This window comes from Lagopus leucura, unplaced genomic scaffold, assembly GCF_019238085.1.
Source record: "Lagopus leucura isolate 7727_CA_CO unplaced genomic scaffold, USGS_WTPT01 Super-Scaffold_739, whole genome shotgun sequence".
Lineage (NCBI taxonomy): Eukaryota > Metazoa > Chordata > Aves > Galliformes > Phasianidae > Lagopus > Lagopus leucura.
Window position 1 is genome coordinate 3,401,874 of NW_024962255.1, and position 14,974 is coordinate 3,416,847.

At 38.4% G+C, this 14,974-nt stretch overlaps 2 protein-coding genes across 2 annotated transcripts; both read left to right on the forward strand.

Moving 5' to 3' along the window:
• Positions 1-848: 848 nt before the first annotated feature.
• On the forward strand, positions 849-4,542 carry LOC122175551 (pulmonary surfactant-associated protein A-like). Its single transcript, XM_042863293.1, has 4 exons — positions 849-1,017; positions 1,760-1,843; positions 3,036-3,113; positions 3,970-4,542. The coding sequence occupies exons 1-4, from the start codon at positions 888-890 to the stop codon at positions 4,344-4,346; spliced, it is 669 nt and encodes a 222-aa protein (XP_042719227.1). The 5' UTR covers positions 849-887; the 3' UTR covers positions 4,347-4,542.
• Positions 4,543-10,858: 6,316 nt separating this feature from the next.
• Positions 10,859-13,257, forward strand: LOC122175552 (pulmonary surfactant-associated protein A-like). Its single transcript, XM_042863294.1, has 3 exons — positions 10,859-11,073; positions 11,666-11,743; positions 12,775-13,257. The coding sequence occupies exons 1-3, from the start codon at positions 10,932-10,934 to the stop codon at positions 13,149-13,151; spliced, it is 597 nt and encodes a 198-aa protein (XP_042719228.1). The 5' UTR covers positions 10,859-10,931; the 3' UTR covers positions 13,152-13,257.
• Positions 13,258-14,974: the final 1,717 nt, after the last annotated feature.

Below are 14,974 nucleotides of genomic sequence, written 5' to 3' on the forward strand. Positions count from 1 at the left end.
TACTCGTTCTGGCATCTTGAACCTGTCTTTCTCTCTCATTTTTAGCTGAGTAATGTCAATAACCGAATATCTCCATGACATAACATCTTATTTTTCATCAGTTCAAGTTTTATAACCACACAGCATTGGCCAATGCTACAGTGATCCGTGGTTTGACAGCACTTTCTACTCATGATATCTCAAAAATTACAAAAATTATGACCTTCCTTAATGTTATGCCAGAAAGGATAAAATAAGATGAGTGGGCCTATTGGCAACCAGAAAACATGCTTTTTTTGGAACACTAACTTAGACATCTTCAAGCTTGTAGAATTTTGTTCAAAAACAGAATTGTAATATCAATTGAGCTATAAAATGTTGGCCATGTGTAAAATGCTCTTCCACTCAACCTATTTCACGTAAGTGTGCCTAACTCATATCATGCTTAAAGAGATTGCCAAGTAGCTCCAAACCTTTGCAATGACTGCTGTAACAGATTGTGCCTTTCAGGTTGGTGTCATATATGTCTATGTTTTGTTGAGTGATTACAGGTCTTATAAACAAGTAATGGGTTAAACTTGGTCAGTTCTACACGAGCTCATTTCTCAAGGATTAATCCAACAAATCATCAGTAATAGCAAAAATGATTATTTGCTCCCACTACTCCCAGATGTCTAACAATCTTTCTGTAGTACGTATGTCAGTTGATATCAGTCTAGAAACATTTATTGGATAGGCTACAGTAGCAAAAAAAAAATCATATACCTTAAACTTTACTTTATTTGAAGTATAGAATATATTTCAAGAAGGGAACAAAAAAAAGCTATTCTATCAGCCTCTGCCTACATGTTTTACAGAATCACTGCTTAACAGATACGTGCATTTTCTTACAGCTTCCCTGAGCAACCATGTTGTCTTACTCATTCTGCATGATTGCAGCAGCAGTTGCTTTACTAATGCCTTGCCATGCACAAAACTGTGCAGGAGCTCCTGAGCTACCCAGTATCCCTGGAGTTAGTGGACTGCCTGGTCTGGGAGGTAACAATAGTAATGCTCTTCATGTATATGTATTAATCATTACTCTTCAGTAAGAAAATAATTATTTGTTTTCTTTTCATTCAGACAAAATAAGACAATAGAAGATGAATTTCAGTGTTCAGTGATTTCAAATGCTAGTAAATCCTGAATGTGATTTTCTGCTCTAATCTTTTGTCCATAGTTCCAGCACACAGCAAACTTTCCATTTTTGGAAAAATTCCTTGTTTTGAAGGCTAAATGACTGGCATGGAAGGGCATATATTCTCATGCAAGTGGTGCTGTTAGGTGGAGGGAAAAACTGAACGGAGGAAATACTGGCCTGATATTTTTCCTAAAAGATAGACCTCCTCTCTTTTCTGTGAAAAGCATAGTTTAATCATAGAAAAATAATACATATATACATATAGTGCTTTTCTGTTGCCTTTCCAAAAGGAATTGCTTCTTCTACAGCAAAAGATTTTTTGTTTGAATAAAATACTATTCTAGTAGGTAATTACAAATGTAACAAAAATGTGCCTAGTATTTTTCTGCAGCATTCAAAAATGATACACAGAAAAGTATCTTTCTGAGGAATATAATTTGCATTGTGTAATTGTATTTCAGGTCCATTACTAGGCTGAAAGCAATAAAAAAAAGTTATTCATAATCTCAAACTGCAATTTGTTAGATACAAGTCCTGTTGTTTGCTGAACATCACCAGATGTTTACCCCTTAGAAATAAAATTATGCTCCTCTCATCCAGGTCTCAATAGATATTTAGGAGGTCTACTGCAGCCTTACAGAAAAGAGAAACTTACTGAACGTCAGTGGTTACAAAGACAGCAAGGTAAGAATGGAGTGAAAGGAGTTTGCAGGTTTGCAGCACTAGGTGAAAGAGGCTGATCTCTGTATAACATTTTGTCAGAAAAGTGACTGCTTTTTCAAGTCAAATGTGCTATTTTTCACTAATGGTAACACGATCACAAAAGCACCCCAGTAATTTCTTAGTATGTTTAGGATCATTGTTACTGGTGGAAATAAGCATGAAATAAACATCTACCTTTACAGTCAGTCCCCATCTTAAGCGTCCAGTGCATTTTGAACCATCTACATGGAAACTCTCCTGTATCAGTGTTTAGGTTCCCTTCAAATAAGGAATAAAGACATAAAGCATTCATTCAGCAACATAAAAATAAAATTATAATCTAAATTTTGCTTGACACCAGAGGAAATAGAACCTCTCAAAAATAGCCATTGTGCCAGTTCAGTAAAAATTATGAGAATGAAACAAGTCTTCTTTGCAAAGCCATGGTAAAATATTTTATCTTAGGACCTTTACACTCTTATAGACATGACATAAACTCCAAGCTATAAAAAATATTTTTTCTTTTATAGTTTTTAATAGGCTTTTTCTGTGTATAAGTAAATTTCTGAGCTTTTCCGAGGGCTGTGGGGTTTTCTTTGTTTATTTTGGTACAGATTAGTCAGAAAGTGACAAAATATTTTAAAAAAAATTATTTTACCCTGGTTTGTAGTTAAAATACATTATACACTGGTTAGTTTTGAAAAAAAAGTTAGTTTTATCCAGTGAGATACATTGACACATGAGATTTCGGCTGTGGGATGACCTCACTGCAGCCTTTCAGTACCTAAAAGGAGCCTACAAACAGGAGGGGAGTCAACTCTATGAAAGGGCAGATAACAGCAGGACAAGGGGAAATGGTTTGAAGTTGAGGGAGGGAAGATTTAGGCTGGTTGTCAGGGGGAAGTTCTTTACTATGAGAGTGGTGAGGTGCTGGAACAGCTGCCCAGAGAAGCTGTGGATGCCCCGTCCATCCCTGGAGGTGTTCAAGGCCAGGTTGGATGGGGCCCTGGGCAGCCTGGTCTGGTATTAAATGGGGAGGTTGGTGGCCCTGCATGTGGCAGGGGGTTGGAGCTTCACGATCCTTGAGATCCATTTAAACGTGGGCCATTCTGTGATTTTTATAACCAGAACCTTCCTTTTCCTGATTGTGCAACTTCTATTTTCACCTGTTTAGATCTATCTACTTCTTTTGACGATGAACTCCGCAATGTTTTGCTGAATCTAAGACAACGACTTTTCCAGCTTGAAGGAGGTAGCTTTTTCATTTTTAATTTTTTAGCTCTCAATCATTTCCAGTGCAATGGGCAAAATCAATTACAGAATCAAGACTTGTAGAAAAGAAATCATGCTTGAAAAAACAGAACTACATTCCAAAACTAGAACTTCTTGTGAAACATCACTGAGGTGTCCTAGGAATGTTGTAGAGCTTGTACTCATTTCCTGTAGTGCTACTAAGTTTTGGTCTTAGGTCAAGTAGACCCAAACCTTTAAAGGTAAATTAGGTTTCTTATTCCTACTACTGACAGTGTAGAATAAGATGTAGTCTGTCTACACCATCTTAAAAAAAGAAATTGTGCAATTGGTTACCTATTAGGACTATTAAGAATAAATTGGATTTTCTTAGATGCTCTAGTAATGCCCAGTACAATTAGATGTCCAGTAAGCAGCACAAAGCTTGTTTGTAAGACAGCCTGAAGTGTTGCTTTGCACTTGACAATGTTCTGCATTTTTGAATTGTGAAGCAAGATGTACTTAGGCATATGAGAAAAGGAACATTAAAGAAAGGTATTTTCTTAGTGGGAGAGAAAAATGCAGACTTCTCACAGGAGCATTGAATACATTTATTCAAATTTTATTCCTATTTCCTAAAAATCTGAATGGCATTGCAATTTCCACACAGATTCATGGAAACTCTTCACCCTTGTCATCCACTGCTTTTGTTTCTATCTACCAGCAATGAAATCATTGTAGGTCATGGAAAAGTTTTGTGTACTGAGTACTTAATTTTCTCTACGCCTCTTTATTTCTCTGCTTTCTCATCAATATGCTTCAAGAAATAAGAAAGTGAGCAAACTCTTTTTTTTTTTTTTTTTTTTTTCATGTTTCAGTGCTTGCTTTGAATGGGAAAATAAGAAAAGTAGGAGAGAAAATATTTGCCAGCAATGGAAAGGAAGTCAATTTTTCATCTGCCCTAGAATCCTGTGAAGAGACTGGAGGAACTCTTGCAACTCCCATGAATGAGGAGGAGAATAAAGCTATTATGGGCATTGTGAAACAGTATAACCGATATGCTTACTTGGGTATTAAAGACAGTGACACTGCAGGTCAATTTAAGTACATGAATGGCCAACCTCTGAATTATACCAACTGGCAACAGTATGAGCCTAATGGCAAAGGGACAGAAAAATGTGTAGAGATGTACACTGACGGAAAGTGGAAAGACAGAAAATGCAACCTGTACCGCCTCACAATCTGTGAATATTAGAGAATGACCTTTCAAGCACCTGAGAACGAACGTGGAGACCATGAAATACTCTGTTTCATTCAGACTGATGCAATTTCTGCAATTATTCTATGTCAGAAAATCTAAAATGAATCATATTACTATATATTTTTATGCTTAAGAAAATGCCAAATGTAGAAGGTGATTAACTTACTTAATTAAAATGTGCATAATCTGATGTACTTGTCTCTCTCTTTGGAGAGCTGAAAGCTCAGAATTCATCGGTCACAACAGACTGTCCCTCTCCACTAGGTCTATATGAAAATTAGAGGAAAATTCCAAGGATAGGATTTGGATATTGGAAAAAACCTGAAGACAAAATTACCTTTGATTGAAAACACTGTGAAAACATACTGAAAACATTTTCATGTATTTCATAAATAGTCTTACAGGTCATGAATAGATTTCACTGGACCAAGGATGGTCTTTGGACTTGAGTATCTCCTATAACAATAAGGCTCTCCTAGAAAGCCTTAGGTGACGTGTGTCACAGTGAAGCGTGCATTAAGCATCCATATTTAACCATCTTTATAAAAATACCAACAGTACTGGTTCAATTAATTTTCTTAGTTAAATCAGAAGCCATTCTTTGTAAAACACTGATAAACATTGCCTTTGATTTATAAACATATAAAAAGGTATGTAAGAGACTAAAATCGCATTTTTTTCCTAAAACATCACATTCTCTCATAAAATTATGACCATTGTTGTGTTAAAAGTCCACTTGTCGTCTCCCACATAACTGATTAAGCATATACTATTTGAGGGGAGCAGGTAGGAGAAGAAGTTCAATCAGTTCAAACACAAACTATATCTCTACTGATGTCATGCCAATAAACCTCAAAGACCACGATTCAAATCTCCTAGTATCAAGAAGGATTTTTTCAGAAAGTGCTTTTCCTGCCTCTCAGTTTCAGTAGCAGGCTGGGACGGTAAGAACTCAAAAAAGGATAGAAGTAGCAAATCCTCATATGCTTACCCTACAGTAGGGAAGTCATGGGTTCATCCTGGGCTCACTGTAAAACAACCTGGGGGAGAAAAGATAGTACTGGAATTAAATCACATGCATATTACCTTTTACTTTATCTTTTCTTCTTTCCCCACAACTGACTCTGTGAAGGGAGCCTATATGAACCTGGACTTGACTTGGGGCGGCAGCATTTCCCCTGCCCTATCCTTGCTGTGAAAGGGATGGGGTGTGTCCAATGTGGACATTTGAAGCTCTGTTGAGTAGGAAAGCTTTAGGATGTTCAGACATCAGCACAAGCTTAATCTGGTGGGAAGGATCTTGTGGCTGGTGTGCTGTGATGGACAGTTAAAGGCTCTTCAAAAAAGATAGGTGGGACACTAAGAGGTGGTGGGCATGGGACAGGCTCCCCAGGGCAGTAGTCATGGCTGCGGAAGCTGCTGTTCAAGAAATGCCCAGGTAACTCTCTCAGACATAATCTGACTTTTGGGTGGTCCTGTGTGGAACTAGAGTTGGACTCCATGACCGTCTTTATGGGTCACTTCCAACTTGGGACATTCTATGGTTCTATGATGTGGAAAAGGGGGGATAATTTTCATCAGGACCACACACAGAACTCCAGTGATCTGAGAATGGATGTGAAAATGGGAAAAATACACTCAGCAACATGCTGGATAGATTTCAAAATGTGAACACGCTTTACAAAATAGCATTCTTGGAGACCTGTAATGACAACAAAAATTTTGGCAAAAATTTCAAATGGGAAGGGAACAGATCATACCATGAAAAAGATTCTGTCAGGTTACCTTGAGAAAATGTGGAGCGGAAGTAATAGTTTTTACTTTTTCTATGTCTTACAAAAAATTTGAAGGTTTACTTAATCTACCTCTGCCTTTAAAATTTTAATTATCGATAATTTAGTTAGTTAGTGATATTTTACTAAGTAAACCTTGTTTGGAATTTTTGTCTTTCAAGCATACAGCTTCTTTGTTAGGGGGAGATGATCAAACATCATAAAACACCACCATGTTGGAGAAGGCTAAAAAAAAAAAAATCACTCTACTGACGTGCTGATTTATTATTTGAAACAAATTTGCATGTTTGTTGCATAGATGTCTCGCTAACTTCAGAGTGTTCTATTTGTTAGGCCATTATTTATTCCCATCATACCAATGTATACGTGATGTCTATATAAGGTCCTTATTAAAATCCTTAACATGTAAAATCTTACGTAACATACTATCTACCTCTGAGGTAATTTCCAGCCTAGAGCAATATCTTCTTTTATAACTGCGTGATTTAATTGGATGCTTTATCTTAGAAATACTATTACCAATTTTGAGCACTCAAAAATCACTCCTCCCTCTCCGTGCACCAATCCCTCTCACATATAAAGAAACTGACTTCAGTTTACATCAAATAGGTATCTTTCAGTGTATTCCTGATTTTTGTGGGGAAAAAAAAAGGTGGTTGGGGCGGGAGGATGAAAACAAGACCCATGGTTCATCAGAAAACTGAGGTTCAGTTCAAACTTGTGTGAACATACTAAGTGACTGGATGTGACCTAGGGTGTCAGGGCTACTTTATGCTGTAAAAACTGTGACCAATGCCTCCTTTTAGTTTTTATTTTTAATACTGAAGCCAGACTTCAGGAAGAGTAATTACAATACTGCTCTGTTCTTTTCCAGGAGGTGAAAAAACACCATTGCCCTGATGCCAAGAAGTCCTACCAATACTGCAAGTGCAAGGTAAGCTTAAGGTTAATCATACACTTCACGTTTATTTGCAGTTTTTATTTAACAGAACAGTAAGTGGAAGAGGGAGAAGAAATATTTGCCACCTGGGATATTTGTTTGCTGGTTTTGAAACCATACTGAAATGAGGTGGAAAGACTGATAGTCCTTCTAGAACTCTCATGAGCTAGAGGAAAATGTTATTGAGAGTATTGTGTAATGGTAAAACAGACGTGTTTATCTGGATCTTGACGAGAGTCAGATTGTAAGTAAATGTCATGTTGAAGTCCACTATTTAAAATTGTATTAGCCTACAGTTATACAAACAGACCTTGATTTAAAGAGTGATCAATACAGGATGCTTGGAAATTAGAGTAGCTAAGGGATTGAGATGTTAATGGGATTGGACTTGAGTTGAAGTGCCTGTTAAGAAACCAGAGTTTGGTGGAGTTTGGCTCAAGGGTGGTAGGCCAGGTATGGTGCCAGGTGAAACCTGAATGTAGCTTTCACTCACCCCTCCTCCTGTGGCTCAGGAGATAGGAGGCTGTGCTGCAAGAGCACCTAAGCACTTGAGGAAGTTTCAGTGATTGTAATTATAGTCATAAGGACTGCAATGAACAACTGACCTTTCGCTTATAGACAACCAAGGACAAATGAAGAATATACAGAAAAACAGTTTCATCTAATTCATAAACAAGGTTTTTATTTTGATTTTTTTTTTTTTTTTTTTTTTTGCAATTATGAGCACAGATCACAGTGTATGAAGTTAAAATATATTTAAGTTTTAATGCTGCTGATAAAGTCAAAAAAACACTAGGTTGAAGGTTGCCTTCCCAGTTGTCTATATCTTGCTGTATTTTTTGCTTCCTGATTTCAAAGCTCAGCAAGAACAGCCTCCATTCTCTCAGAAGTGCTGCTAGACATCAGAATTGAGAGGAGAAACACTAGGTCCTACATGCTCTCTGCTCTTCCCTATGTTCCCTGGTATAGTGGAGCTGTTGAATACAGTCTGACAAGGATGTTGAATGCTATACAGAGAGAGGAAATACAGAAATCAAGGGACAAGGTGGTAGTGAGGTAGGATAGAAGTAGCAGCAGAACAGCACAAAAGCTGTGTAAACAGAAAATATAAATGGGCTTGGGGTCATTTAAATACAAGCCAAGACAATAAGGAGGAAGAATTTTTAAGGTTACCTGTGGTATGAAAATCACCATGAAGGAAAAATATATAAAACTTTCAGGAAGTTAAGTGTATAGAGGAAAGGCTAACAGGCTGGTGGAAGGAACACACCCGCTTTCATAAACTGAAATTCAACTCTAATGTCTATATTCCTCAAAGCAGCTAAGAAAGATGCATTGACAGACTTCTGTCTTCAACGTGTTTGACATTTACCTACTTACACTGTAGCTAAGTACACTGAACCAACTCTTAGTCATCTTGATTTGCTTCACTAGCACTGTAGCTATAATGATAAATGCAGAAATGCTGAATAAAATTTTCCAGTGTTCTAGAACTGTTTGTTCTCTGTTAGGTCTATATTCCTCAGTCTCAAGGAGTTTCTGTTACATGCTGCTCAAAGCAAGATCAGTAAAATTTTACAAGTTATCATAGTTGTACAGAACATTAGTCTAATTGAGCATAAACAGTGTAGTAAAAATGCAAGTATTGTGGAAATACTTTAACTTATTTCTCCTTACCAACTTGCTGATGAAAAGCAAGAGAAGAAAGGTTTGCCATTTATCAGATTCACATCAGTTACCGGGCCAAAGTGTACCAGAAAACTTCTGTCTCCCCTCAAGTTTCCCAGACCATCAGTCAGAATATGAAACTCACCAATATGAGCCTCACCTCCTTTTCACACCTGACTGACCTCTGGTTTCTCTGGTTTCTCTCACATGTGGTTGAAGTTCTCAAGCTTCTCTCATTCATGATCTCACCATGGATGCAAATGCTAGTGACCTTTGCTTAAGTTCACCTGGTAATTGCCTCAGTTTCTGTTTGTTTCATGAAACAACCAGAAAACCTCAGCCAAAAGAATGTTAAGAGGACTAAGTCAAACACTCAAAATATAGGAACTGTAAAATCTGACGATAAAATTTAAGCAAAGATTACTCATGCAAATTTAAACTGGCTCTCTTCTACCGGGGCACGTACAACTGGCACAGCCTATTTATTTTTCACAGGACTAGCGCCTTTCTCAGAACACTCAGTAAACACTGCTGTGGGGGAATTAATCTAGTTTCTGTGGGCATGACACCACTGACAGAGGACTCAAACTCAGCTGAGTGAAGTGTGAACATGCAGGGTACAGCAGACCTATGGAAGGGATGTAGACTTGCTTTAACACAGCAGCATCTCAGACCAGTATGGACATTTCCCCCTCAACTGCCTTAGATGCTAGACTTCCTGTGATATCCGGATGCTGGCCTAATACACAAAGATATACTTTTTTGAACTTGACCACAGCTTGAAACCCCTTCCCAAAAGTCCCTGTTAAATACAGAAACTCAGCTGAGAATAACTTAGAAATGCATGGCAACATCTTCCATTTCAGCAGTGCCCCACGCTCTGAGGCCTCTACAATTACAGGATGACACAGATCTGCTTTTACCTTCACTAAAAGGCCACTATACCATTGAATAAAACTGTGTTACTTACATAGAACAGTAGAATTGTTATTTATGAAACATAAGCTTCCCCTGGAATATCCTGTTCTGTTACTTCTACATAAGCTGCGGATGTAGCACTGTTTTCTCACTTCGGGGCTATGCTGCTATCTATCTAGATTCTGTTACAGTACAATAGTTCAGTTATCACAGACTGAGTTCTTTATCAGTGATAATGAAAGCGACAGCACTGTAGGGATGTTCCTGGTACATATTACATTTCAGATTAACTCCGGATTTTAGCTTATCTTCACTGATATTTACAATTTGACATTTACACAGCAATTCTCTGGATGCATCAGGTATTTCAAATAAGTATTGAGAAATTGTTTTGTTTTGTTCCGAGTTTTTTTTCCCCCCCCTTTTTTTTTTAAGATGTGAAAATGTTTCTACAAGTTAGAAAAGTACCCTCAAATATTTTCCTCATACTTTAAGTGTGTTCAGCTCTTGAAGAAAACAAACTATCATTCAAGTTAATGACATTTCTGTTCATATGCAAATTTGTATCACATTACGTGCTCTTGGTATTTGCCATAGATAAGAAGATGAATCTCAAGTTACCTGCCCTATAAATTAGACCATTTTAATAAGCCCTCCCTATTTCATATTGGAGCTACCAGGTAAGTTGAACATCTTTAAAGAGATTTCCATTAAATTGTTGTAAATTGCTCACAAGCTTCTCCATTTTAGAGTTTTTCTGTGTCAGCGTTTTTATTAAAATTTTAGCATACTGTGACTGAAGATGTCACCTGAGGTGAAGATATTTTAACAGATGGATGTCAATAATTGTTTCCCTCTTAAGCAAATTGATGAAGACCACGTGTCTTTGTTCACCTTACCTTTTCTCTTATTGAAGCAGATGAACCTGTTGCTCCTCTGTAAAACTAACACTAAAACTACAGCTTTTCCCATGAGAAAATTTGTATACGAGGGTATCTGCTGTATAAAAATGGGATGGGAATGGGGAAGTTTGGGGTGTTTTGGTTTTTTTTGTTCCATAAGCTCCTAAGTACTGTAACTTTGCAACTGCCAGCGGCATTCACATCACTATCTGATAGAAGAAATTTCAAACCAAAATAGCAAAATACAGAATTTCTTCTTTTCTTCTTTTCTTCTGTTTTTTTGTTTGTTTGTTTGTTTGTTTAAACAGGGCTCTACACTGGAGAACAAAACTGATTGTTTTATACTTGGCTTTAAATAATGCCATCACCAGAGTTATTCTACAAAATCTTGGGACTGATACTTCTTCTGTTCCCCTGCTACGCTCAAGGAAAACCAGAACAATTTTTCCCAATGCCCGGTTTCAGAGCAGAAAACAGGATATCTCAAGCTTGTTTACCAGGTGCCTGAAGTTACCAGTGCCATTTCTATCTACACATACTGTTGCGTTCCACCTTTATGCTTCATAAACCCAGTGCAATGCTGTATGATAAGACGTGGTTCTGCTTGGTAGGAAATAATGAGATCTTCATAAATTTCCTGTATGAAATAAGATGTTTAAATCTCTCCCACTCAGCTCATGTAAAGAAAAGGGTATAGCTTCCCACAATACAAGGTGCAAGAAGTTTGTTGCCAGGTGTTAGGTTGGAGATGTGGGGAAATGCACATTTTTAAATTTCATTTAAAATGAAATAAACTTACTGTGCAATTGCTAGTCTTCTGTCTGGGCTGCCTCAAGACTTGAAGTCTACCCTAGTCCATTCATTAAAGTTTTTCCATAACTACCACTGCTCTGGCAAGAAGTTACCACAAATATATTCCTTATCCTTAGAAAGCTCAATGTGTGAAAAGATCTCTTGTTTACAGCAGTAATCCAACAGAGGTAAAACAAGCTTTTAAAGTTCACATTAATTTCACACAATTACCTCTGCTTTATCTTAAAAGCCAAGATTTAAAATGCAACCCAAATTGCTAACAGCTGGTTTTGTTTATAGGTTCCCCATCAGTTACTGGTAATGAAATGGAAGATACCGCCCTTCAATTAAAAGATCGGATTTCAAAACTCGAAGGAGGTAATTATCTAAATCTACTTTTTACTGTAGCTGGAATGAGGAATGTAAAGAAGATGAAGGATGAAATGTCTTCTAAGAAAAAAAAGTAGATTTTCCAGTTTTCATCGCATTCTCTTTATGTTGCTTGCTGATACACAGAAGGGTTATAACTTACAGACTGGGGGAAGAAGAGCATGTTGCTCTCTGTAGGTAACAATTCTGAAGTTTGAGTGCAAATAAGTCAAGCTTATCAGAACCATACTTATGCAAAATTGCTCCTTGACCATTTCTTATGCCGCTACCTAACTGAAGACTAAAAACGTCTCAAAGTATTCACAATCTGATTGTATCTAAGTTTGTACTCACTTGAGGATTGATGAATATCCATATATTCTGCAGGTCATCTCAGAGGCTTTATACAGTACAGAACTAGAATAAAAGGGATTAATAGAGTAGTTTATCTTAATGGAAAATTCCTCTTTTCATTCCCTCTTTCTCCACCTTCTTGTGCTTCTCCTATTTCATTGTCTCTATCATAGAATCATAGAATGGCTTGGGTTGAAAAGGACCACAATGATCATCTGGTTCCGACCCCTGCAGGGTCGCCAACCAGCAGACCAGGCTGCCCAGAGCCACATCCAGCCTGGCCTTGAATGCATCCAGGGATGGGGCATCCACAACCTCCTTGGGCAACCTGTTCCAGTGCCTCACCACCCTCTATGTGAAAAACTTCGTCCTAATATCCAACCTAAACCTCCCCTGTCTCAGTTTAAAACTGTTCCCCCTTGTCCTATTGCTATCCACCTTTGTAAATCCATATATAGTTGTTCCTTACTTTTTTCCCCCTCCCCTCATCTTTTCAGATTTATTCCAGCTTTTGGGGGTTGTCTCTATTCTCTATTTTTAATCTTATATTTTACGTTTTCATCTCCTTTAGTTATTTCTGGATTTAATCTGAAGTCATTTAATCTGAAGTGATAATAGTAGGAATTGGCAACAAGTTGACTACAAAACAATCCATACAAATTAACAACTTCTACCTGATCTTGCAGTCCTTCGCTTACAAGGGAAGATAACAATATCTGGACAAAAAATATTCGCTACCAATGGGAAAACAGCTGATTTCTATGCTACGGTGAAAATGTGCCAGGAGGCTGGTGGGTGCATTGCATCTCCAAGGAACGCAGAAGAGAACGCTGCCATTCTGCACTTTGTGAAGCAGTTTAATAGGTACGCCTACCTGGGAATAAAGGAATCTCTAATCCCAGGCAAATTCCAATTCCTGTATGGTGCTGACCTGAGCTATACCAACTGGTATTCACACGAGCCTTCTGGCAAAGGGGAAGAGGAGTGTGTGGAGATGTACACTGATGGCACTTGGAATGACAAAAAGTGCAATCAGAACCGCCTTGTTGTCTGCCAGTTTTAGTGCTTCTTCCTGTCTAGTAGGGTACATGGAATAGTCTTTTATTTCCCTTGTATCTTCATTTGTAGCTAGTGAACTCAACATAGCATATAAAAATATAAGTCACTCATTTCAGTCTGATTTGGTTTCTGAATAAATATCAACCATAGAATTATAAGCCATTACTTAAAATGAGAGCAGTGACCATTTTGTCTGATCTGTTATTGATTGTCCCCTAACTTTCTTGATAGGATTCCTATATTCTCTTAACCTACTGACTTCTCAAGAGAAAAGAGTAGATTTCCTGAAGCGACTTGCAATCAGGAAAGCTTCCTATAGTCCTGTGTAGCTATGAGCCTTAAAGTTGTACTCTGGTCTCCTCAGTTCCCCAATTTCCCTCACCAAACCTACCCATACAGACATCGCTGCTACCACAGCTGTTGCTCAGCCTGCTTTTTCTCTGCCCTTCTTCACCCGTAACACATTCCCTGAAAGAACAAATAAGCAGTGCTGCTAGGATGACACATGGCAGGGAGCTCTAGGGGTTCTCTCTCCCCTTACATTTCCCATGGGAAAATTTTAGAGACATCAGGTCTGTAACTTTCATATGTCTGAAGAGGTGGCCCGAAGCCATCTGGCCTCAGCGCCTCTGGCAATTCCTAAACCCTTTCCTAACTTAAAGCATTAGTAGGACAAAAAGATCAAGGTGCCACACATGGGAACTGATCCTGGTGTGAACAACAGAGCCATGGCAAGATCAATTTATTTCAGCTAAGAGGTAGAGCGATTCAGATAACCCCAGCTGATTTCTAGGCATAACTGGCAATTTCAAGTCTTCACAAAACTTGACTGAGGTTTCCCAAGGGCTAAGCTTGGTAGACACATGCATCTTGGAAAAAGCCCGTATTCTGTGCTCCTTGCAGAAGCCACTCAGAGTTCACCCTCGCTAAAGATTTTTTTAAGACAGAGCTTTCTAAACATTTATTAAAGGGGTTCAATCAGCTACCAAAGCTGGGCATTCCCACTTGCAGAGTGGAGCAGTGCAACAGTCAGACCCAGATACGTTTATGAGTTCTTTTTCTTCCTGTTGGGTAGTTGACTCCAGCATAGCTTGGATAACATAGACTCTGCACAAGCTCTGCAAACCATGGGGCAAGGACTGGCCAATCATTTCAACATGCTTCCATACACACTGCATCTAATGCCTCGGTATCAGCTGCACCCACTCACGTGAGCCTTGTTAGCCCCAGATTGTTTAGAGGGAGCTGAGCAAGGAAACTTACAGCCCTAGAGCCAGACCAGCTCCTCCTACCCTCTGGGTGATGGGAGACCAAACAGATAACATACAATGGTAAGCAGGGAAGGAAGGCAAGACCACAGCTGGTGCAAACACAGGGGCTGGAGAGGGAGCTGCTTGCAGCTTCTTGGCTACGCACATCACTGTAATTCCAGAGCAGCAACTGGCTGTGCATGACATTCCTGAGCTGGCTTAAATTCAATTACTCAAATGTTTTGAGTACACAATCTCACCACCTGCTCTATGGAAAGGCATAGATGCCCCTGGCCTCCATTCAGCTCCTTGCTTGCTGTCGTGGCCTGTGAACCACTCTTGTTGCTATTCTCTGCAAACTAAGTACTTTATCTTAAAAGTATTTACGTAGACTGATTAATGCTTAAGGATTAATGTTACACCAACACACCTGCCTGCTTCAACAGTTTGGTACTTCTGCAAAGTATGTAATTATTCACTCTGGTAATATTCAGATTTTTCACCACAAAAATGCATACAACCATTTTACCGTTCCTGGAATGGTAAAGTTATCCAAATGTATAAAAAGAAATGTTTT

Excerpts from the sequence above, each read along its gene's own strand:
- LOC122175551 (XM_042863293.1), top strand. The coding sequence starts at position 888 with ATGTTGTCTTACTCATTCTGCATGATTGCAGCAGCAGTTGCTTTACTA. Across the intron at positions 1,018-1,759 it reads TGGACTGCCTGGTCTGGGAG|GTCTCAATAGATATTTAGGA; the intron begins GTAACAATAGTA and ends CCTCTCATCCAG. Across the intron at positions 3,114-3,969 it reads ACTTTTCCAGCTTGAAGGAG|TGCTTGCTTTGAATGGGAAA; the intron begins GTAGCTTTTTCA and ends TTCATGTTTCAG.
- LOC122175552 (XM_042863294.1), top strand. The coding sequence starts at position 10,932 with ATGCCATCACCAGAGTTATTCTACAAAATCTTGGGACTGATACTTCTT. Across the intron at positions 11,074-11,665 it reads ATCTCAAGCTTGTTTACCAG|GTTCCCCATCAGTTACTGGT; the intron begins GTGCCTGAAGTT and ends TTTTGTTTATAG. Across the intron at positions 11,744-12,774 it reads GATTTCAAAACTCGAAGGAG|TCCTTCGCTTACAAGGGAAG; the intron begins GTAATTATCTAA and ends CTGATCTTGCAG.